Genomic DNA, 24,302 nt, shown 5'->3' on the forward strand with positions numbered 1-24,302 from the left:
ATGCAGCCTTCCATAGCTAAGCTGGTACTTTTATGTGACCAGTGCAGCCAGTGCCTGCATGCTCTTGCTTGGACCAGTGAAACAACTGCTCCTCATCACATAATGATTTAAGGTGCTGATATGAGTCACCCTTACTGGATGTTTGTCCACATTTCAGACTTCTAAAAGCTTGTTTTTTCCATTTTTGTGTGCACAAACACCTAATGAGCCAAAAGATAAGCTGGTGGTTTCTGCAACACGTGCTCAGAAGCAGGGTTGCACTGAAGATACCGTGCATCTGAGCAAGCTTTGCTGCAGCTCAGGGCTGGTGGGACTACAGCAGCCAGTGCTGGAGCCCAAGCAGTTGCAGCTCCTGCTCACTCAAAGGAGCTGAGCTCACCTCTGCACTTGCCCTGTTTGCAGAGTGTGGGTACCTTTGCAAAGGTGCAGAGAGAAAACAGACAGACAAATGTTTCCAAAACACCACCTGAGAAAAACTGTCTTGAGGAAACTCATTTGCTCAGGCATTGGAGAGACAGATTTACAGAGTTAAACAGAAGATGACTGATGACAGCTCCCTGCTTCCCCAGTGCAGATGGATGTGTTTGCAAGTGAAAATGGTTTGTAACTGAAGATTACAAGAAAATCCAAACAGGCTTTGTGTTCTTTCCATAAAATGCAACTTGCTTTCTCCCTGCCCCTATGAAAGGAGTCCAGGGAGAATCTGGCTTCATGGTACACTGTGTTTAAAAGTAGCTGGATGACTGTCAGACTTGCAGATTGGGTAATTGTTATTAAATGCAAACCCAGCCCTTGAGCACCAAGAAATGAGTCTCTCAGTGCAAGTCCTGCTCACCCTCTCCTTAGCTGCCCCTGCCTGCTCAATCCCACCAACTTCATCAACAAGTGGTTTTGGGTCTGTTTGGAAGTGAGCCTCAGTGCCCTTGTGATTTGTGTCCTCTGTTACAGATGAGAGCCTGAACATGCTGTCTTTATCTCAGCTGTGCCTCAAAGCAGTTCTAATGAAAGGGATGATTTTCAACGTGGTGATGACGATGCTGATGTGGAAAAAGAAGTGAGTGTGTGCATGGGAAGGGATAAGGCCTCAGCCAGAGAAGATCTGCATCAGTCACTAGCAGTGTCTGTTCATTCTGTTTATTCAGTCTGTCCATGTCACATTTGGCTACTGACAGTAAAACCCCCTCTGCTCCTCTGGCCACCCCTCACATCTATTTACCATTCCTCATCTACATACAAATTACACTTTGCTATTCTTTCTAGACATCTCTCCCATTTCTCCATCCATCCTTCCCTTGTCTGGGTGTTTGTCCATCAAGTTCCTCCCCTGACCAGTCTTGGTTTGGTGCTTATTAAGACTCCAGACTCGATCTATTCTTTTTGCCCCAGCATCACCTCTCTGTCCTCCTCCTGTTGCCTGGACACTTCAGGTCTACAACTGAGCAGCAGTGACCAGATTCCAAGCAATGATTCAACATCCCTTTATCTTTCTTTTTTGTATAGAAATGAAAGTTACCAGATGGTTCAGTCCTGAAGTACCAAAGCATCTGCTGAGGACTCTTCAACAGAGCATCGTGTGCAAGAGGGAGCACAGGCATGCCTGCTGCAAGGGATGCCACTTACACATGCATGCCTGCTGCAAGGGATGCCACTTACACATGCATGCCTGCTGCAAGGGATGCCACTTACACATGCATGCCTGCTGCAAGGGATGCCACTTACACATGCAGGCCTGCTGCAAGGGATGCCACTTACACATGCATGCCTGCTGCAAGGGATGCCACTTGCTCTTTCTGTGTACCATGTTGCAGTCTGAATTGCTTTACTTGCATTGTCACACAGCTACTCAACAACATGCTTAAAACTCTCATCATCCCTCCACCCCAGCTGCCTGATTGGTTTGGCATGACAGTGCCTGGGTTCATGCATGAGCATCCCTTGCTATAAATTGCCAACCATCACTGTTCCTTGCATTACAATGACACATGATTTCTGCTTGAGACACTGCTGGTTGTTGAAACCTGCAAGTGAGGCATCACTTGAGTGGGATTTGGTCCCATTTTTGGTAGCTTTCAGGTATGCACATCTCAGGGGGTGTGTATGGGAGTGTGTTCTGTTTCCCTGAGGAGCTTAGACTGCTGAGCACAATGCCTTGCTAGCTTTTGCTAGATCAGAGCAGGCTCCTTTTCCTTTCCACCCCCCACTAAGTTGAAGCCCTGCACTCAGGGACATTCCCACTTTAACACAGAACAAGAGAACCTCAGCCAGTGTTTGAAAGCCAGTCTTAACGTGCTGAGTCTAAACCAGCTTAAGTCTTGGCTTTGCATTGAGTCAAAACACAAACCACCTCCTTTTGCTCAGCTCTACCCATGTCAGATCTTCCCCCTTCCTCTATAAAATCAGTGCATGAAATCACACTGAAGTGTTGCCCCATCCCTGTGTGTGCTGCTTGCAGCTGCCAGCTCGTGCAGGGCACTGGCAGCCACACTGATGTCTTGGCATTTCTTTGGGCCTTTGGCTGCTATTAAACAATGCTCAAAAAAATCAGAAACTTGTTTGTCTTTCTGTAAAACAGCCAAATATGTCTGGCTTAGGGTGAGAAGAGCAGTAAGTGTCCAGTTCTGGGCTCCTCAGCTCATGATGGAGAGGGAAGTGCTGGAGAGAGGCCAACACAGGGCCACCAAGATGATCAGGGGACTGGAGCATCTTTCATATGAGGAAAGGCTGCAGGACCTGGGAATGTTTGGTCTGGAGAAGAGGAGACTGAGGGGGCATCACATTAATAGTTACAAATATCTCAATTGGGTGTCAGGAGGTTGGGACATCCCTGTTTTCTATTGTAGCCAGCAACAGGTGATGGGATGAAGCCGCAACACAAACAGTTCCATTTAAACATAAGAAGGAACTGTGTCAGTGTTTGAGTGAGGGAGCCCTGGCACAGGCTGCCCAGGGAGGGTGTGGAGGCTCCTTCCTTGGTGCTCTTCAAGACCCACCTGGACACGTTCCTGTGTGACCTGATCTAGGTGACCCTGCTTCTGCAGGGGGGTTGCACTGGATGAGCTCTAAAGGTCCCTCCCAACCCCACCATGCTGTGATTCTATGAAGTGTCTGGGTTCCTGAAGATGGATGCCTACTGCTATGGGGAACAGAGGCACCTGAAGGGTCCTGCCTCTCAATATTCCAAGTGTCCCTAGAGAACAAGGTCCCTGCTGTATGTTATGTGAGGGTGACAGCACTGGAACAGGCTGCCCAGGAAGGGTGTGGAGGCTCCTTCCTTGGAGCTCTTCAAGACCCACCTGGATGTGTTCCTGTGTGATCTAGGTTGACCTGCTCCTGCAGGGGAGTTGGACTGGATGAGCTCTGAAAGTCCCTCCCAGCCCCCACCATGATGACACCAGCCAACTGGCCTGTGCCTCCAGGTTGAGCCTATCAACAAGGCTGGAAAGGAAGTTTTCTCCTTCTGTGACAAACATTTCTCCATCTTCTTGAAGCACCAGAAATTCCCCTTGAGGGAGAAGTGAGCAGGGTGCTCTGAAAGGCACCTCCCTGCAAAGCTTGCACCTCGCTGGGGACCTTGCACTGGTGCCCCAGGTGCCAGGGAAAGCCCCACCAGACTGGATGCCTTCTACTTCCAGGTTATTTCTCACCCTGATGGATTCACAGCCATTGCAAGAACTCCTGAGTTGGGAAAGGCTAAAGTCTGAAGTGCTTTTAGGCAAAAGCCTTGGTGCCTGGTGTGGGAGAGGGTTCCTGTGTGCAGACCATGCCAGCATCCCTACCACAGGGTCTGACTCCACAGTGCTGAGCAGCAACACAACAGCCATCCCCTAGTCTGCCATGGTGCTGCCAGGAGTGACAGTGTCACTGACCTCTCCTGCCAAGGAGCAGCTTGAAACTTTATGGGTCTGTTAACCTGATTGTTTTATAGTACAGATGTCCAGGGACTCATTCTCTTGCCTTGACACAGAAGTCACTCTCGTTTGCCTCCAGCTGCAGACAGCCTGTGCAAGGCTCCAGGCAGCTCTTGGGGAGCTGAGATCTGCCATGGCACAGGGAGGCAGCTCAATGAAGCTGCCTAAACCATATTTGGGTTACAAAGCAAGTCACTTCAGGGATGTGGAAGAAAAGTTGCCACACTCCCTGACCTGCAGCACCTCCTTGGTTTCATGCCCATCTTGGCTTTACTTCTGTTGCACTTCACACCCACTCCCAGCTCTATGGGCAAGGAGGCAGGACACTGTGCTGCCTCTGTTCCCACATCCCAATTTCTTCTCTTCCAGGTGAAGCAACCCCAGTGCTGAGATTTGCTGAGCTGAGGGGAGGAGTGCACAGATAAATGTTGGGACTAAGGTGATATGTTTGCATGTGACATTCAAAACACTGAAGCTGTGGGTCTAGTTCAAAGATCCCCAAAGATATTGAGCGTTCAGTCTCCCATCACTTTGTGCCCTGACTCCCATCACAATGTGCCCCTGACTCCCATCACTTTGTGCCCTGACTCCCATCACCACTTTGTGCCCTGACTCCCATCACAATGTGCCCCTGACTCCCATCACTTTGTGCCCTCACTCCCATCACTTTGTGCCCTCACTCCCATCACCACTTTGTGCCCTGACTCCCACCACCACTTTGTGCCCTCCCTCCCATCACTTTGTGCCCTCCCTCCCATCACTTTGTGCCCTGACTCCCATCACTTTGTGCCCTGACTCCCATCACAATGTGCCCTGACTCCCATCACTTTGTGCCCTGACTCCCATCACAATGTGCCCTGACTCCCATCACTTTGTGCCCTCACTCCCATCACCACTTTGTGCTTTCTTGTTTACTTCAAGGAAGGAAAACCACAGTGCAAAGCACAGGCAGCAAATAACAGAGTCAGGGCAGGGTGTGGAAGGGGTCTCATGGCCCAGGTGGGGCAGGAAGGGGCTGCACCACTTGTTCCATGATGCCACCAGTGAGATCTGGGTCAGCTTTTGATGCTCCCCCACAGCTCACCACAGAACCCACTTCCTCTGGAAAGTGGAGCAGCAAACAAGGGCACGTGGCAGGAGGAGGAGGTGGTGTGTGGGTTGAGACACCTTCCCATCCTGCCCCCATAAGCACAACCAGCCCTTGGGTCTGAGGGAGTTGGTTGGGGAAGGATTGAGCTATGGATAGTGTGGGCAGGGGAAAGGAGGGGAGGAAACACATTGTATGAGTGGTGGGGAGAGAGCACACAAGTGAGTGAGCTTTGTGAGTGCTGACAGGTCTCTGTGCAGCTACACAGGTACTGAATCCATGCAGAAACATCTCAGAAGACAAGGGAGGAAGGTGGGGTGGCACAGAGTCTCCTCACAGTGGCAGGGAAGATGCTGCCATGGTCCATGGCCTCTCCTCTGTGCCAACTCAAGCCCCCAACACCTACCTATGGATAGGAGATGAATTTGCCTGCTTTCTAGGGGTTTGAGGGGCTTTGCTGCAGAAAGCACCCTGCCCAGTGTTTGCCATCTCCCATCAAACATGACCCTGTACACAGAACAGCCTCTCTGCTGCCCTCTTCTACAGTGTGGACTCAAGCAGCCTCCTATAAGCCTCCTGAAGCTCATTCAGATCATAGAATCACAGAATCATTTGGTTGGAAAAGAGCTTTAAGCTCCTGGAGTCCCAGCCCTGTCCTCAGGGGCACTGACCCCTGGCCCTCAGCACCTCACCCCACGGCTTTGGGGTCCCTCCAGGGCTGGGCAGTCCCCCAGCTCCCTGGGCAGCCTGGCACAGGGGCTCACACCCCTCTGAGGGAAACAGTTCTGCCTCAGCTCCAACCTCAACCTCCCCTGGGGCAACTTGAGGCTGTTTGTGTCCTTCCCTCTGTGCTGTCCTGTCCTTCAGGTACCACTGTAGCCCAGCTTAATGCCTGAGGCTGGTGGTGTCAGAGCTGGCAGCAGCTCTCTGTTCCTACTTCAGAGCCAGGCAGCATCCTATGAGACAGGACAGAGCCTGCTCCCTCATACCTGACCCTTCAGGGGCTCAATTAGCAAGAGGCTTAGGAACAGCAGGTTTCACACTTTCATGAGTTTAATGGCTGCAGCACAGCTGGAAATACAAAAGGAGGAAGGTGGTAAAGAGGATCCATAACCCAAAGCCATCAGACTCAAGCACCAGCAGACAAGCACTTCTGTTACACAGCCCCAACACACCTTTTACCTCTCCACAACAAACTGGACAAGTGTGAAGCAGCATCAGCACAAGGATGGAGCCTCATGCCTGAAGGTAAATTCTGCAGCCAAAGGTGTGGGGGAGGCTGGCTGGGGTTAGGATCTCATCCTGTGCCCATAATCAGATCACCACAGGGCTCTGACTTTACATCAGGACAAAGCAGCATTGGGACACAATGCAGGAGCACATCAGACTGAAGGAAAGCCAACACTGTGGGCAAGTGGCTGCACCAGTGCCCAGCCTTAGCCTGAGTCCAGCTGGGACATCCAGCTGAACCCCATGGGCCTGTGGGGAGACAGGTACACTTGGGGATGTACTTCTGCTCATGAGTGCTGACCACAGCCTAACCCAAACCTTCCACAGCTTGGAAGCCTGGGGCTACACTGGCAATGCAATTCCCAGAAGATAAAGGTGCAGCAAACAGGGAGATGGAAAGGGGAGGTGGCAGCTGGGTCTCCATGATTCCTTGTCTCCTGCTTCCTTCTGAAAGTGGGGCACAGAAACAAAACCTGCTGGGGAGGGAGGGTAAAAGCAGGGAGTTATGCCTCAGAGGGAACCTGAGTGTCAGAAGAACCTCTGTGCTTGCCACCAACAGGGAAAAGACTGCAGTATCACAAAGGGTTTTATTGACAGGCAGGATTACAGCAATGAGGTAATGTAAGGGGGCAGCAGAGCCCTCCACAGGGCAGTTTGTGGGGAAAGCCCTTGAGCATTGCCCTGCCAAGGAGGCAGGTTCAAGAGTCTGCTGCTGAACCACACGCCCTGGTGCCAGGCTTTGGCAGCAGAGCTCAGGAGCAATTCCAGACCTGGAAAGAGAGGAAGGCAACAGAAGCAATGTCTCTGCTAAAGGGAGAGGAAACATCCCACAGGCTCCAATGATCCTGTAGCCTCTGGCAATAGTAACAATAAGGCCTCTCCTCCACCTTCCTGCACCAAACTCTCTGTGTGTCCTAAACTCCCACCTCTGTCCTGCACCTTCCTGCACCAAACTCTGTGTGTCCTAAACTCCCTCCTCTCATCTGCTGAGAAACACCAGCCATGCCATGGCCTCAAACAGGACATCTCTGGGAGCTCCAGCTGCCAAAAGCCCTTTGAGTGAGGCATTTCTCTCAAGAGAGAGAAACACAGGTGGGTTTCTGTAACAGCTTGTCCTTGGCCAAGGTGAAGCCTGGAGCGCTGCCTCTCTTATTTCTCTCCCAACTCTACAACAGTACTGAAGCTGTGTGAAGTGTGCTTGCCCCTTTTGTGACCCCAGGGATCAGTACCTCACAGTGTGTTCCAGAGCTCAGCCAACAAAGTTGATGACCACGAGATGCAGGATGGTGCTGGCGAAGAGGAAATCAGCGAACGCCCGCTCGGGTGAAATGCCCTGGAACTGCCCCTTGTTCTGGGGGTTGATCTGGATCCGGAGGCAAACTGCATGGCAAAGAATGACACATCACAGAAGGAAGCCACAAGGCTTCCTGGGGCAGTTCAGCCCAGTCTGGGTCACTGTTCCACCAGGGCATAGGAACTCTTGTCTTTAAGGTGAGCAGGGGATTCACACGGGGCTTTATGCAATCAGCTCTCCCACTGAGAGAGCTGAGCCCTGAGAGGAACAGGCTTATAGCTGGATGGGCCTTGCACAGAAATGCACATTTCTATGGCCTCCACCCTGCGTGCTGGGGAGGGCTTTGGGTGCTGTTGTAGGAGAGCAGCACCTCAAAGCAGCCACTGCTTGGCTTTTGGTTTCATCACGGGGCAGCTGCTGAAGGAGCCCAGTACAAGGGGAAGCTGGGAGCCCTGGGCTGGCAGGGTGGCCAGGATGCTGCAGTGGGGTTGGAAGTGCGCTGCAGAGCTCCCCCAGCCCCATCCCCTGGTTCCCCTCCATCACGCCCCAGCGGGGAAGGTGCTGGGGCTGCCCTGGGGGCTCCGGAACGATCGCTGCAAGGGCTCGGGGGCGGCGCCGAACGCCTCGGGGAGCTGCTGCGGGATGGGGTGTCGGGCGGGGACACCGCGCGGGCACTGACCGCCGAGGATGAAGCTGCCGACGGCGGAGATGAAGCCGCTGAGGAAGGAGTTGAAGGGGAAGGTGCCGACGCCGAGGCAGTAGCCGAACTGCAGCGCGCCGCTCAGCAGCACGTACAGCAGGTAGGCGTCCAGCACCTTTAGGCGGCTGGGCGTGCCGCTGCCGTACTCGGACAGGCAGCGCCTCAGCACCGAGCCCAGCGAAGCCCCGGCCCCGGCTCCGGCCGCTCCCGACATTGCGATCGCTGCCGCCCGCACCGCGGAGCCCGGCGCGCCACCGCGCACGCGCCCTCCCGCCACCCCCGCCGCGCGCATGCGCAACACACGTGCCAACACGGCCGGTTCTCGCTCCCCCCCACCCCGACAGGCGCATGCGCAGGGCGATCCGCAGAGGCCACGCCCACGAGGTTAGGCAGCAGCCAATGGGAGCGCGGCGGCCGCTGTTGCCGGGCAGATTAAGGAGCGGCTCGCGCAGCCCGCACTTTTCCGCTCCTCCCTCAGCCTTCAGTCGACGGCGCGTCCCGCCGCGGCCCAGCCGTGAGGACCCGGCCCAGCCGTGAGGCCCTACCCTGGGGACAAAGCTGTTATGGAGGCGCTGCGAAGCCCGTAGGCACGCTGGCGGGACGTGAGCAGCGCAGAGAACCCCGGGGGGGAGGTGGGATCCCTCAGCCCCGTGTGAGGGGATGTGCCGGGAGTCAGAGCCAGGCCCATGGAAGCGTGTTGTGAGGGGCCGAGGGCTGTGGATCGGGGTGTACGCGGGTAAATCACCCCCCTGGGCACAAGGGAAGGGCAGTGAAAAGGGGGACAGCCCTGCTTGGGCATGCAGCCCTGCTTGGACATGACACAGCCCTGCTTGGACGTGTATCCGTGCTGGCCTCTAGAGGAGGCCGCCACCAGCCGTGTCCAGCCTTGTTTAAGCAAGGGACCACACCTCCACAGTCTCCTCCAGGGTTTGCTCTGTTCTTGCTGTCACCACATGCAAGCAGAAGGGGTGTCCTGGCTGAACAGGGAGCTTCAGCTGGAGCTCGGCAGGAAAAAGAGACTTGGAGGCCTTTGGAAGAAAGGGCAAGCAGCACAAGAGGACAACAGAGGATGCTGTGAGTCTTGATTGATAATAAGCTAAGTATGAGGCAGCATTGTGCCCTCGTGGGTAAGAAGCCTGGGATGCATCAAGAAGAGTGTGGGCAGCAGGTCAAGGGAGGTTCTGCTCCCCCTCTGCTCAGTCCTGTGGCCAGTTCTGGGCTCCTCAGCTCCAGAAAGACAGGGAAGTGCTGGAGAGAGGCCAGTGCAGGGACACCAAGATGATCAGGGGACTGGAGCATCTTTCATATGAGGAAAGGCTGTGGGAACTGGGGCTGTTTAGTCTGGAGAAGAGGAGACTGAGGGGGGATCTCAGTTACAAATATCTCAGTGGTGGGTGTCAGGAGGTTGGGACATCCCTTTTTTCTTCTGTAGCAACAGGACAAGGGATGATGAGATAAAGCTGCAACACAAACAGTTCCATATAAACATAAGAAGGAACTGTTTCAGTGAGGGAGCCCTTGCCCAGGCTGCCCAGGGAGGGTATGGAGGCTCCTTCCTTGGAGGTCTTCAAGACCCACCTGGACATGTTCCTGTGTGACCTGATCTAGGTGACTCTGTTTCTGCAGGGGGTTGCACTGGGTGATCTCTAAAGGTCCCTTCCAACCCCACTTTCTATGGTACAGAAGAATATTAGAAGGGCCAAGGCACAATTGGAGTTTAGGCTGGACACTGCTGTAAATGACAATAGGAAAAGTTTCTATAAATACACCAGCAACAAAACCAGGCCTGAGAGGAATCTTCATCCTCTCATGGACTTAAGGGATGCAGAGAGAAGTTTTGTGACAAGGGGTGGGAAACAGGCTGAGATACTTCATGCTTTCATTACCTCAGGCTTCAATGGGAAAACCATCTGTCCTCCCACAACATCACCCTGGAGACACTAGCTGCCCATGGCTTGGATGGACCCCCTCTGTGTTGGGTGGTGAAGTGTCTGTGTGGACAAGCCCAGAGAGTGCTGGTAAGTGGGGGTAAATTCAGTTGTTGGTCATTCACCAGTGGTGTTCCCCAGGGCTCAGTGCTGGGGCCTGTTCTGTTTAGTGTCTTTATCAGTGATTTGAATGAGGGGATTGAGGGCGCTGTCAGTCTGTTTGCTGATGACATGAAGCTGGGCAGGAGCGTAGATCTGTCTGAGGAAAGCTCTTCAGAGGACCTTGGCCAGGCTGGAGTGGTGGGCTGAGGGCAATGGGATGAGGTTTAACATGGCCAAGGGTTGGGTCCTGCTCCTGGAGCACAACAATCCAAGGAAATGCTCCAGGCTTGGGGCAGGGGGGGCTGGAAAGCTGCTGGAGGGAAAGGACGTGGGGGGTGTTAATTGACAGCAGCTGAACATGAGCCAGCAGCGTGCCCAGGTGGCCAAGAGGACTGGTGGCATCATGGATTGTGTTAGAAATAGAGTTGCCAGCAGGAGCAAGGTCTTGATTGTTCTCCTGCACTTGGCACTGGTGTGTTCAGTGTTGTGCCCATCATTACAAGAGGCACGTTGAGGGGCTGGAGCATGTCCAGAGCTGGGCACAAGAGCTGGTGAAGGGTCTGGAGCACAAGTCTGATGGGGAGGGGGCTGAGGGAGGTGGAGCTGTTTAGCCTGGAGAAGAGGAGGCTGAGAGGAGACATGATCACTCTCTGAAAGGGGGTTGTGATGAGGTGGTGGTCAGTCTCTGCAGTAGTGACTAACAGGACAAGAGGAAACAGCATCAAGTTGGCCCCAGGGGAGGTTGAGGTGGGAGCTGAGGAAGAACTTTTCCCATGAGAGGGGTGTCAGCCCTTGTGCCAGGCTGCTCAGGGAGCTGGGGGAGTGCCCAGCCCTGGAGGGATCCCAAAGCTGAGGTACTGAGCTGAGTGGTGGGGTTGGCACTGGACTCAGGAGCTCAAAGGTCTTTTGCAACCAAAACAGTTCTCTGAGTCTTACTGGCAACTGTTTGGACTATTTCTTAGAGTTTGAGTGTAATTGAGAGGGAAAAATTGAAGGGGCAGTGGCTTGGGAAACTCAACTTTTATTCTTCAACCTAAAGTAAAAGCTTTTGGTTTTTGCTGAGGGATGTTGTTGCTCTAAGGAATTGCTTGTTCTGAGCTCCCAGATAACACCTGTCCATCTGTGGTGTTAAAAAACATGTCCAATGTTTTATGTGCTGTGAAAGGGGAGTTATTTCGTGTCTTTTGAGAAGCAGGTATGAGATGATCCCTTCCAACCCCACCATTCTATGGTTCTATGGTAATGATGATGGAACCTTGCATTTTGCTGGAAAAAAAGCAATTAAAGGGAAATGATTTCATGGGAATGCTGTGATAAGAAGAGCTGTGATATCAGCATCCTGGCTTCTATGTACCCTTCTGTTGAGCATTGTGGAAGGAGGGTTTGAAGAAGGAAAACTGAGTGGCAGGTTTGATATGGGCTGTGAGCTTAGATGTTCTTGCTTTTGCTAGAAAGTCGTTCTTTAGCATCTGAAATGATTCCAAAGCCATGTTCAAAGATGCAGACACAACAAATAAAACCTGGTAGGTCTGAGTGCAAAATGAGACATGGGTCTGTCTTTAGGGCAAGGAGGACTGGTGTCTGGGAGAAAAAGAGGAGGGAAGGCAGTTGAAAACCTAAAGGAGTGAGATGAAAACTCAGGTTACAAGCAGAGAGAGAGTGTTCCATGGAACAGCACAGTAGGGAGATGAAGTGAGAAGCATTGGCCACCTTGACCTATGTTCTTCCCAAGCTCCTCCAGCATCTCAGCTGAGGTGTGTATGTGTCCAGCACCCCAACACCAGAGCACAGCTGTGCCTCAGCACCCATAGCTATGCTCTCTAGAGTATCAGAAGGGATAAGCAGGAGAAAGACAGCCATGAAAGGGCAGAACTAAACTACACATCTTTGTCTCTGGTTTTCACTATATAAAGATCCACTGGCTAAATCAGAGCACACCAGATGTGCCTCAGCCACCACAGCACCTTCCTCCAATCATCAGCATCAAGCAGTGACCTTTCCTGTGATGTTGCCTGGGAATAAAAGCTCAGGTCTGGGTGTCCCCTGTTCTGCCCCATATTGCTCCCCTCCCTATTCTCTGTGACATCCCTTCTCACAGGAGGGCCAGCAGAAAGTTCAGCTCTTTCACTCTTCTGTCTTCCATCTTCAACTCAAAGGAAGGAGAACATTGCCTGACTGCTTTGCCAATCAAAAGCTCCTGCAGTTCTACCTCCAGCATGCTGCCAGCTTGTGAATCATGAGTTCTCTTGGAGGTTTTGATGGCATGGATCTGATGTACACAAGTGCTTTATTTCCCAACCAGTGGTTTCACGTGGCAGTCCAGGTGTGGGAGTTGCTGAGGCAGCCTTGGCCTGTTGGGGTAAACTGAAGATGTCAGCAAGTGGGGTGCAGCAGGAGTGCTCCATCAGGAGTCACTGTTCTTGTGCCTGCTGCTGCCACCTCTAAACATCTTTTCTGCTGTGTGCACAGCACTCTTGTGAACACAGAAACCATAAAATCATAGAGCCATTTAGACTGGAAAAGACTCTTAAGATCACAGCTTCACCTGTTAACCCAACACTGCCAAGTCCACCACTAAACCATGTCTCTGTGCCAGCATCTTTGTGGAGGCCAGTAGCCCATTTTGCCAAAGCCTCATTTGGGAAGGGCAACCACTGTTGTGCTTCCTTCCCACTCCCAACTCTGCCCAAACCAAGGAGGCTCTGAGCTAGAGCTTTTCTGGCAGAGTTCAGCATGACACAGCTTCAGCCCAGCTAGTGTAAGACATAAGCAGTGAGAATGTGTCTGTACCACAAGACCCTGGCTGGTATCCCAGCATGGCAGCTGAGTTTAGGCTACACTTTCTGACCCATATTAGCTCTGCAGGTGCTGCCCATCTGTAGCACAGGGCAGGTGTTGGGCTCAGAGCCTGAAGATTCTTAGGCCAGTTCTTATGGGCTAGTTGTGACCCTTGTAGCAGCCAGGACAGAATGGACTCTTGTTTAGCTTCTGAGATTCATGCCAGTTGTTATACTCATCTTTGGGTTGCCTAAAACAGCTGTACAGAGCTTGGTTCATTTGTCCAAACATTTGAGGTGCCCAGGGCTGCCTGGACATTCTCAGCAGGCCACTAAATGTGATGTAGTAACCACAAGAAAACCCCCACTCTTCTGAGAGACTGGTAGGATCAGAGAGGGGAGCAGGGGCACTCTTAAACTGTGTGCAAGCTCATGTTCTGCTTTTCTTGTGAGAAAGGCTTGAGGTTTCCCTCCAAAGGGGTGAACCAGCACCAGTTCAGCAACTGCAACTCAGCTCCATGAGTGGGAGGGAGAGGAGCAGTGCCAAAGGGTCACTTGGTCAGTCTGTTCTACCTCCATTGTAACAAGGAGATAACGTTGTTGGAACTTGTTCTTACATCACTCAGAGGTAAACTATTGTAGTCCCTTACTTGGAGCATTGTCAGAGCTCTGGCAAAGGGTGGTGGCATATGTTGACCTCATGGTTTTCAAGGTGTAGTGTAACAGAGGACTGGGGCTGAGGTGCAACGTTGAACCTCTCTGTGTAAATCCCAAGATGAGCCAGATGAGGTTGGAAGGAGTGAGCTGTCAGCTAGGCTGGAGCCTGTCTGCAGTCCATGAAAGTGTCAGCAGGGTGTGTTGTGGTCACAATCTTGGCTGATGGTTATTCCAAGCAAAGCAGGACCTGTGCATCTACCAGTGTCTTGGAAGAGCAAGTTTGGAGAGATGGGCCCAAAGCTTTTCCTTTCCACATGCCATGGGTGCAGGGGAGAATTGCTGACTGCAAGGAGCACCTTCCCAGCACTTGAGGATTGCTGCTTGATACCTGCAAGGGAAGTTTGATACTGGAGAAGTCAATGGCTTTTCAAAGTTTGAGAGTTTCTGTTCTAATGAGCCCCTGGTGGGAACACATTGTCCAGCTGTGTTTGTAGTCTCACATCTCACACTGGGCTCCATCAAAACTTTTCCTTGCTTCTGCTCAGCATCTCTTCAAGGCAGCTTGCTGGATTTTGCCAAGGTGCAAAGTACCAGGGAGGCAGCAGCACACTCCTCAAGGGGCTCATTAGAATGCTGACAGCCATAATGAGCTCTGAGTTTGGTTTTCTGCCACTTCCCATAGAGTTGTAAGTGCTGTGTAGTTAATAATAAGCTCTCAGGTGTGTTTCAGTGAACACATACAGCATAATTGCAATTTGGCATTCGTTGTAGTTGTGTATGACAGGAAGAATAGAAATGAAGAAGCTCTGAAGGGAAATTAGTCTGGTTTATGTCCCTGTGGGAATCAGGCAGAGAGAAGAGTTTTGTGATCAAGCAACAAGTGGCCACAACTTCGATTCATGCTCTGGGAGTGAGACATTATTACTGTCTATTCTCTTGTCCCTGCAACCCACAGCAGTGTCAAAGGCTTTGTGTGCTCTAATCAGCACTGTCTTTGCTCTGTAGTGACTATGCACACAAAGGGAGGGATATTCATTGCCATTGCTAAAGGATTTCAAGGCCTGTTTTTATTCATAGTGCCTCTTGAAAGGGATCTGCCCTGCAGACATGCTTTTGTTTCACTCCAGACAGTGAAGAAGCTGGAGACTGGGGTCAGTTCTATCCTGTGGGTAGTCAGGAGACCTGGCTGCAGGGGTGGAGAGCAATGTTACTGGGCAGAACTAAGGAAAAGCCATTTATTTCTGTGAAAGACAAACCCCAGGAGAACATGTAGGGAAGAATCTATTTTAAGCAGAATGGGGGTATCAAACACACTTTCCTTTCCTAGTTATTTTAGTAAAATACAGTGAAGCTGGACCCTCAGAGAACTGATCCATCCATGGTTTGATGCCATCATTCCACTTTAAATGATCTGTACCCTTACCTTCTAGACTTGGTCCAAGAGCACAGTTCAACAGTGTTGCAGAAGAGTCAGGCTTTACAGCTTCTTCTGATTCATTTGTGGCTGAACTCAAGCTTGAGGTGAGGATGATTAAGGAGAGGAGTGCTTTGCATTGTAGGTGAGGTCAGAAGCTTATGGTGAGGTCTGTCTTGAGTCACAGGTAGTGCCATCATTATTTCTAGCTACTGAAGTCAAGCACAGATGAGGGAACAGGGGAAGCTGGAGTTTCAGCCTTCTGCACTGATGACCCCTTTGTCAATGCCCTTTGATCTGTGCTGGTAAGAGACTGTTTCAGCCAGCAAATGCAAAGAAGTCTCACAGGAGCACGTTTTAGAATGAACAATATGACTTGGCTTATGGAGAGGGCTTTTCTTTCCAAATGCCTTTCCTGAAAGTCAAAATCAAGGATGAGCTTCCAGGCAATCCACAGAACTGTAGTTGCTCTTTAACTAAATCCATAACAGAGATGAATGAGAATTGAATGGGAAAATGGGCAGCTCTGGTCCAGGGCTAAACCCAGCCAATGGAGAAATGTATGGACACTACCAATCTGCTATATAACTGAATGACCTGTCTCTTGCTGTGCCAGGCTCACCAGTCAGAGTGTCTCTAGTTTGGGATCCTTGAGAAGTTCAAGTATACACACAAACCAAACTGCCAGATGACATGAAGTTCTTAGACCATGGACCAAAGGGTGAGGGAGCCCTGGCCCAGGCTGCCCAGGGAGGGTGTGGAGGCTTCTCAGGAGGTTTCCAAACCTGCCTGGACACGTTCCTGTGCCTCCTGAGTGAGGGGAACCTGCTTTAGCAGGGGGTTGGGCTGGGTGATCTCTAGAGGTCCCTCCTGACACCTACCATTCTGTGATATGAAGAACTCTATGGGTGGAACAAAGAAAGCCTATTCATTTGTTGTGATACCTAGTTGAGACAACAGCAGAAGACTGGAGTAGGAATAGTTCCCAAGAGGAGAAGGAGGAGTTCCCATGAAACTTTCAGGAGGGTTAGTTTGAGATTTTGCTCATTGTTTCATACACATTGCCAGCTGCATCCCCCCCTGCCCCAAGTGTGCAAACTACAGGCACCTGTCAAACCTGTGCTCACATTTAGTAAGAGAGGAAAAGAAGCTTCACAGTTATTCCTTTAACCTTTAACTCTATTACCTTTAACTCTTTAACTCTTTAACCTTTAACTCTATTTTCAGTAGGATGAAGTTTAGCTCCTTTCAGAAAGGAAGGTGAGGAAGCTGAGCTTTGTGTGTGAGGTACCCATTGCTTTCCAGTCCTCTGACAACTATTTTGCTTACTGTTTAAGTTCTCTTCCCTCACCACTGCTGTGAGTGTTACCTGTCAAGTGTGGTGGGGAAAGGAGCCCACCTGCAGTTCATCTTTGTGTCCTTCCAGGTACCAGCAGCTGCAGGGAGATGCTGCCCTGAGGGAATTCCAGGGATTTAGATCTGCCCCATGGAGACAGGGAAGAGGTTTGGCAGAGCCTGTGTCCTCAGGATCCCACAGGCTTTCTCCAGGAGGGCTGCAGAGTTTAGCTGCACCTATGAGAGGGACACCAGCAGCAGGTGGATCCCATTCCTACAGAGCCAGTCTGACTGGATGCAGGAAGAGGTGACTCTGCTTGTCCTGATCCCTGTCTGCAGGCAACACCTTTGCTTTGGGGTGAGGTTGACCTCAGCTGTGTGTATGACTAGAAAAGCTAAGAATGTGATTTCTAAATGGCAGGAGTTAACGTGGAACCCTTCCTATCTGATGTGCAGTGTAGACAAATGGGCACCTAGAGAGAATTGTTTCCTTTAACACCTCTGTCCAAAAGAGGTGAGTGATGGAACTGATGTGCATGGGCCCTGCCTGCCTTGCTGTGCTGCCTCAGATGAGAGCATCAGGGCTCCACGTTGACTTTTCTTTGTAGCTCTTAGAATTATAAAGCTGGATGAGTTAATGATTCTCTCTCTTTTCATCATTTGGGCCATTGGATGAGACATGGCTACGTGGGAATTGGCAGGTGATGCACAGAAGGCCTGTGTCCTCCAAGAAGCCTCAAATGTATGTGGCTGTGGAGAATGCTTCAGGTCATCCAGAAAGTCCCCCAGTGCTTATTTTTGGGTAACTGAGTTGTGCAATTACTGTGCTGTGTCTATGCAGAGGTGAGATCAGAGTGGTAACAGATCCCAGGCTTTCAGGCCTGAAGGAACTGAATTAAAACCAAAGTGTTTTATCTGACTGTCTGCAGTGTGTCAGGCCTCTGACAGTGACAGATTCCTTCCTCCCATGACATCTTCCAGTGATGGTGTCAAGGGAGCTGTTGTCTTTAGGTCCAGTCAGCCCTTTCCTTCAGTGTTGTACATTCCCTGGGGAGAAGAGCTTTGTGCAAGGAAAGAAGGGTGAAGTGGGAAGAAGCAGTGAAACAGAAGCAGGAGAGGTTGTCCCAGTGAGTGGAGGGACCAGTGCATCTGTGGAAGATCTTAATGTAGTGTAAGGAGTGTGTGATCTCAGCTTCAGGGCAGCAGGAAGGCAGTTGTAGGGTGATATTTTGATAGCAGGGTCCTTGTGTGAGCAGCAGGCTCTGGCACAGGTCACTAACATGACTGGCATGGCACAATGCTCTGTAGTTTTTGTCTGCACAGCTGTGACAGAATCCTGAGTCAGGAGCTCTGGCAGGGTTATGGAACTCCTCAATGTTTAAGGTGAAGACAGAGGCATACAATATTCTTCTCATGCACAAGAAATCAAAGATGCTGCCAATCACAATCAGCATATCCTTTGAAATAAAGCATGCTTCCTTGCTTAGGATTGGCCATGCTTGACAAAACACTTGTAAAAAGGTGTAGGGACAAACCCTACAGGCCCTGAGGAAACAGCTGGTGTCTCCTAACCCCCCCTAGGGTGTCTGATTCTGAAGATGAATTGAAGATGGTGAAGTCCTTCAACCTTCCTTCCAACCTCCCTACCTTCCTACCTTGTAATAGAAGATAAAGCAACCAATACAGCAGTGGAAGTAATTATGGAGTGGAAGTAATCCATGGGCTGCAGGGGCACAGCTGCCTCAGCATGGGCTGCACCACAGGGCACAGGGGAGCCTTTTCAGTGCCTAAGCACCCTCCTCCCCCTCCCTCTGCACTGACCTTGGTGTCTGTGCAGATGTTTCCACATTAATAGAATCACAGAATGGTGGGGTTGGGAGGGACCTTTAGAGATCATCCAGTGCAACCCCCTGCAGAAGAAGGTTCACCTAGATCAGGTCACACAGGCATGTGTCCAGGTGGGTCTTGAAGAGCTCCAAGGAAGGAGCCTCCACAACCCCTCTGGGAGCCTGGGCCAGGGCTCCCTCACCTCTCAGTGAAATAGTGTTTCGTATGTTTAAGTGAAACTTTTTGTGTTGCAGCTTCATCCCATCACCCCTTCTCCTATTACTATCTACTGTAGAAAAGAGGGATGTCCCAACCTCCTGACACCCACCCTTTAGATATTTATAAATGTTAATAAGATCCCCCCCTCAGTCTCCTCTTCTCCAGACTAAACAGCCCCAGGTCCCGCAGCCTTTCCTTGTATGAAAGATGCTCCAGTCCCCTGATCATCCTGGTGTCCCTGCACTGGCCTCTCTCCAGCACTTCCCTGTCCCTCTTGAGCTGAGGAGCCCAGAACTGGACACAGGACTCCAGATGAGGCCTCACCAGGGCAGAGCAGAGGGGCAGCAGAACCTCACTTGACCTGCTGCCCACACTCTGCTTGATGCCCCCAGGCTGCCATTGGCTTCTTGCCCACGAGGGCACGTTGCTGCTCATGGTCAGTTTATTATCACCCAGCACTCCCAGGTCAGTCTCTGCAGAGCTGCTCTCCAGCAGGTCACCCCCAGCCTGGCCTGGTGCAGGGGGTTGTTCCTTCCCAGCTGCAGGACTCTGCCCTTGGGGAGTCTCAGCACCTTCCTCTCAGCCTGCCCACAGCTCACTGACTGGCAGCTCAGCCTCTGGGCAATCAGCCAGTGTTCCCAGTTTGGTGCCAGCAGGGAACTTGCTGAGGGTTCCTCTGTCCCCTCATCCAGGTGGTTGATGAAGATGTTGAACCAGACTGGCCCCAGAACCCATCCCTGTGCAACTCCCCTGGCCACAGGCCTCCAACTTGACTCTGTGCCATTGATCCCCACCCTCTGGGCTCTGTCATTCAGGAGCTCTCCATCCACCTCACTGTCCACCCATCCCAGCCACACTGCCTGAGCTTTCTGATGAGGATGTTGTGGGAGACAGTGTCAGAAGCCTTGCTGAAGTCAAGGTATATGACATCTGCTGCTCTCCTCTCATGTAGCCATTCTCCCTCCCTGTTGCTGCTGCAGTTCAACAACTTCTCCAGTCTGTTATTCACAGAGGCATTACCTCCATCAGTAGTTGGCCAGGTCTGGGGCAGTGGCAGGGTCCAGCTTAGAACTGACTGGCCCCAACCCTGTGAGCTACATGGGAAGCTTCTGGCAACTCTTTTTGTTTAAAGAAGCCACACCTGTAGCCCCCTGCTACCAAAAACCTGTCCCAGGCAAAACCACTACAGCAGTTCATACATAAGCCTGAAGTTACAGAGAGAAGAGGAGCAGCTGCAGTTCAGTGGGAAAACCCAGGAGAATGAAATACATGGCCCTGGTTTCATTCCTCCCAACCATTCTGTAGGGGAAAGACAAACCTGCAATAAATTAATGCAATGAAACCTAACCAGAGGGTCCTAAATTCATAGCCATGTGTGACAGCAGTGCTTCAGACACTGTAACAGCTGAGGTGCTTTGTTGCTGGGTTTGTAGGACTTTATTGTGAGGAATTGCTCATTTCAGGCTTTGTCACTGTGAAAATGTAAGCATGTGTTTCACTTTATACTCCATGGAGATAATTGGGCACTGGCAGTCCTATCTCATCTAAGACACTGGTGTAAAATAAGCCAGGTGCATCATGCTGTCATGTCCATCTTGTATAAAGAAGTGTCAGGTTATGAACTTACCCATTGACATTGCCAGTGCTTCAGTTTCTACATCTGCATGTTTCTAAAGTGATACCATGTCTGTTCCATGAACTGTGAGGGAAGGGCTACACAAGGATAGATGCAATTCTATGTCAGAATCTCCCAAGACATCTGAAGGATCCCAAGTGGGGTTTCTACATCTGGCTTTGAAGAGCCAGCACCACAAAGCTTACTGAGGTACAGAGGCACACAGAGCATCCCAGGTACAGCCTCATTGCCAGGTCATCACAGTTCTGTGCCTTGTTTGTGGCTACCTCAGATTCCTCCTTCAAAAATAAGAATGCCTCAAGCCTATGAGGTTAAAACTAAAACTCTTCTCAGCCTTCTGTAGTGGGAATTCAGGTGGAATCCATCACCTTAGTTCATCCTGGAGAATGTGATCAGTAGGGAACAGATGATGTGTGGGCTGTTTGTTAGCTGCATGATTTCTATTGACACAGATAAACCAACCCCTTTATTTACCTTTATTTACTCATAAGAGTTAACCTAGAAATTGCAGCTAGGCTCCCAGTGGAAGCAATCTCCTGTAGAGGAGGGATGCTGTTGTTTCCTCTGTGGTTAGAAGCCCTGAAGATGTGTAAGATGTGTGAGACACTGAACAATGAAGTAACATGAGCTAATGTCAAGTGGTTTTCATGGGGCAGAGGAAGTAAAAACCCCAAAGCCCTGAAGCAGAGGATGTGGCAATCACTCACCAAAGGCTACACTAGAAAAATATGGTAGTGCCCCAAATCCAGAGCCTTACCTATTTATCAGGTTTGGAGTAGATATGTAGGAGTTAAGTGATACCCTGGAGTTAACTGTACAACCTCTGAATGGCCAAACTGTGTCTTTTCTGAGTAGCAGAGTACAGCACAAGTGTTCTCTTCTAGTCAATGTGAGGCATGTAACAAAAAGATCTGTGTAATTCCACAGAGATAAAGGGGTTTGAGGCTTCCCACTCCATTGGTAGCATTTGTCTTTCCTGACACTGCAGATACAACAAGGAAAATATTCATCATCCCTCATTTCAAGGCCTGTTGTGAGGTTATACCTCTACAAGCTAGTTAGCTTGAGCAGTCAAGAGAAAGAAGCTTTGGGTGGGGATTGTCTCATCCCGAAGACAGCAGTTAAGACACAAGTTACTGAAATTGTGCTCTGGAAAGGATTGACCCATTAGAAAACAATCTTACACAGTGAGCTGGACTGGAACTGTCAGTGCTGGGCAAGATGAATCCCAGCCCTGGCTACAGATCTTCCTACATGCAGCAGCTTAACTGAGCTGCAGAGTTAAGGATTCAGCCACTGATCTTCGTGTCAGCAATGAGATACTGACATCTTCATTTGTCCCTCTTTCTGCTCTTTGTTAGCTACTCCTACACTACTGAAGGGATTAAGAAGAACCAAAGCAGGGCAAGGGGTGCAGAGGAGTGCAGTTGATGAAGCTCTGGGCAATAGCCTCTGTAACTGTGGGCAAGGTGAGAAACACAAATTGTGCTGAAATGGCTGCAGATGGCTATGTTTAGGAAACTGGATCCTGCCTTTGTACTTAATCATGTCAGTAGATCTCTGGACACTCTTTTTATATTGTTTAGAGATCTATTCAGTGCCCAGGATAGATGTCTGTTATTGTTTTGAGCATCCCAGAGTATCCAAGCATCTTATAGATATGACACAGGTTCTGTGTAAGGCCAATGTCCTCCTCAGACAACAGCTAGAGGACAGCCAGCAGAGTCATTTCAAGGGGTGCTAAACACAAAAGTCTATTTCAGTGTTTCAGTGAGGGAGCCCTGGCCCAGGCTGCCCAGGGAGGGTGTGGAGGCTCCTTCCTTGGAGGTCTTCAAGACCCACCTGGACACATTCCTGTGTGACCTGATCTAGGTGAACCCGCTTCTGCAGGGGGTTTGGACTGGATGGTATCTAAAGGTCCCTCCCAACTCCACCATTCTGTGATTCTATACCTCTGTGATGCCAGGCATCTGACACTGTGATGTATTTAACAAAATAGCCACACTCCCTAGAGTAAAGGAATTTATTGGTGCAGATGTTGACAGCTGAGATGCAGCCACTGGCTTGTAAAATACACAAAATGCCCAAACTGTGTATTTATTCCTGTCCAAAGTGACTTCAGCAGAGTTTGTTAGAATAGAAAGTAATGAGAATGTCTTAGAACATGGAACAGAGTTGTTCTATTTACGGAGACAAGGACTGAAAGTCTTCAGTTTATGAAGAGTATTTGTTTTGACCTCCCTTAAGAAGCTGGGCTTCTCCCAGTCTACTATCAATACTTTCTTTCCTTCTGCTGTTAGTCTCTTCCAGGCAGACTCAGGTTCCTGAGCCCTTGCAGAACATGGAATACTGTGGAGTGCCTGAGACCTCCTGTTTTAGAGAGGGAGATATGGTGTGGGAACTGCAGAAGAGACCATTACCTTTGTCATTGCATCTGTAGATCTTGTAGGTCTTTAAAACATGAGGCCTGTGCCTATAGTTGAGTTGCCTGTGTAGGTACATGCATCTCTCCTTAGGTGTCAGGTGTTACCTGGCATCGTGCACGTGCTATTAACAGAACACTCCAATGACATGTCTGCTTGTTCCTTGAAGGGCCAGGGAGTCAAATCAGTTAACTATTGTGCATAAGCCTTCATCATCTGAAGGTAATAGGTAGAAAGGTGACTCCTTGTTGAGGATAGGTAGTTGTGTGTGCCTCAGTTACCAGCATGATGACAACTGCAGTTCGACAGACAAGCTCAGTCTTAAAACCTTTCCTTCTAATTGTCACACTTGTCGATAAGGAATGACCTTAATGGTGGCCAGCAGTGGACTGAGAGACCTTGGGGACTGTCTGTCTAACACTGAAGATGTTTTTCAAAGCCCGTTTAACCTCCTGGTTCCTCAGGCAGTAAATGAAGGGGTTGAGCATGGGAGTGACAATAGTGTACACGACTGACACCAGCTTGTTCAGGTCAGAAGGGTGGATTCTCTTGGGCCGAGCATACATGAACAGCATGGCTGAGAAGAAGATAATGACAACAGTGAGGTGAGAAACACAGGTGAAGAAGGCTTTCTTCCTGCCCTGGGCTGTGGAGATATGCAGGATGGTGCTGATGATGCACGTGTAGGATATAATGGTGACAGAGAGGGGAAGCAGCAGGATGAGCAAGGCCAGGATGAAATCCACCGTTTCAGCTTTTGTCCTGTCAGCACACGAGATGTTCAGCAAGGGGCTGATGTCGCAGAAGAAGTGGTTGATGACATTGGAGCCACAAAAAGACAGCTGAGAGATGAAAACCACTTTCAGCAGAGACATGGAGAAGCCGGTGAGCCAGGAGCACGTGGCCAGCTGCAGGCAGAGCCGGCGGCTCATGACGGCCGCATAGCGCAGGGGGTTGCAGATGGCCACGGAACGATCGTAAGCCATGGCTGCAAGGAGGACACACTCGGTGCAAATAAGGGAGCTGAAGAAGTAAAGCTGGGTCATACAGCCCCCAAAAGATATGTTCCTGCTTTCAAGGAGGAAATTCATGAGCAGCTTGGGAACGGTGACTGAGATGTACCAAGCCTCCAGGAAGGAGAGGTTGCTGAGGAAGAAGTACATGGGCTTGTGAAGCTGGTGGTCCATCCTTATCACTATAATTATGAGCATGTTTTCCAAGACAGTCAGCATGTAAGCCACCAGGAATATCACAAAGAGCAGCATCTGAAGTTCCATGAGAGCTGGAAATCCCACGAGGATAAATTCCTGGGGTTTCGTACTGTTTTTCTGCTTCATGGCAAAGGGCACGTGGCATCCAGCTCCAGAGAAAAAGGAAGGACAATAAAAGAGAAAAAAGGGAGTCTTTTAAAAGCTGAGTATTCTAAACCCAAAGAAACAGTGAGAAGAACTGCAGAGGAAGAAAGAAGAAAAGCAGACTGGAAGGAGGAAAGTGAAAATAAGAGGGGAAAAATACAAGGAGAGGGAGAAAAGGAAGAACATCATCACAGTCATGTCAGTATGAAGACATAAGAACAAATTCAGTGTGGGTTTTGTTTATATCTGGTTCATAATTAGTGGCCTAGATTATTAATGAGATCCTTATGTGCTGAATGCCCATGTAACAGCTGGATGTCCAGTTATCCCTAACCTGCAAGGAACACTGATGCCTCTGCATGGCTTAGGCAAGTGAACTTAGTCCTGCAAAGCCAAGTCATAGAATCATA

At 50.3% G+C, this 24,302-nt stretch overlaps 3 protein-coding genes across 13 annotated transcripts in view; 1 reads left to right on the forward strand and 2 right to left on the reverse strand.

Annotated features, from left to right (window-relative positions):
• Window positions 1-6,793: 6,793 nt before the first annotated feature.
• LOC133629479 (dolichyl-diphosphooligosaccharide--protein glycosyltransferase subunit DAD1-like) lies at window positions 6,794-8,487 on the reverse strand. Its single transcript, XM_062020149.1, has 3 exons — window positions 8,199-8,487; window positions 7,455-7,605; window positions 6,794-6,995 (listed from the first exon to the last, which is right to left on the reverse strand). The coding sequence occupies exons 1-2, from the start codon at window positions 8,431-8,433 to the stop codon at window positions 7,475-7,477; spliced, it is 366 nt and encodes a 121-aa protein (XP_061876133.1). The 5' UTR covers window positions 8,434-8,487; the 3' UTR covers window positions 6,794-6,995; window positions 7,455-7,474.
• A 229-nt stretch (window positions 8,488-8,716) lies between these two features.
• LOC133629473 (histo-blood group ABO system transferase 1-like) overlaps window positions 8,717-24,302 on the forward strand; it is a 48,656-nt gene continuing 33,070 nt past the window's right edge. For 7 of the 11 annotated variants that reach the window (XM_062020103.1, XM_062020113.1, XM_062020118.1 and 4 more), the window contains exons 1-2: window positions 8,717-9,293; window positions 10,111-10,237. The gene's annotated coding sequence lies outside the window, so the exon portion shown is untranslated. The remainder of the gene's footprint in view (window positions 9,294-10,110; window positions 10,238-24,302) is intronic. The other 4 variants (XM_062020105.1, XM_062020106.1, XM_062020108.1 and 1 more) reach the window with 4 other exon arrangements.
• LOC104551214 (olfactory receptor 6B1) lies at window positions 14,802-23,874 on the reverse strand. Its single transcript, XM_062020100.1, has 2 exons — window positions 22,928-23,874; window positions 14,802-14,841 (listed from the first exon to the last, which is right to left on the reverse strand). The coding sequence occupies exons 1-2, from the start codon at window positions 23,872-23,874 to the stop codon at window positions 14,802-14,804; spliced, it is 987 nt and encodes a 328-aa protein (XP_061876084.1).

Source organism: Colius striatus, unplaced genomic scaffold (assembly GCF_028858725.1).
Source record: "Colius striatus isolate bColStr4 unplaced genomic scaffold, bColStr4.1.hap1 scaffold_46, whole genome shotgun sequence".
NCBI classification, from domain to species: Eukaryota; Metazoa; Chordata; class Aves; order Coliiformes; family Coliidae; genus Colius; species Colius striatus.

Excerpts from the sequence above, each read along its gene's own strand:
- LOC133629479 (XM_062020149.1), bottom strand. The coding sequence starts at position 8,433 with ATGTCGGGAGCGGCCGGAGCCGGGGCCGGGGCTTCGCTGGGCTCGGTG. Across the intron at positions 7,606-8,198 it reads CGGCAGCTTCATCCTCGGCG|TTTGCCTCCGGATCCAGATC; the intron begins GTCAGTGCCCGC and ends TTTGCCATGCAG.
- LOC104551214 (XM_062020100.1), bottom strand. The coding sequence starts at position 23,874 with ATGAAGCAGAAAAACAGTACGAAACCCCAGGAATTTATCCTCGTGGGA. Across the intron at positions 14,842-22,927 it reads ACAGTCCCCAAGGTCTCTCA|AACTGACCCCAGTCTCCAGC; the intron begins GTCCACTGCTGG and ends CCCACAGGATAG.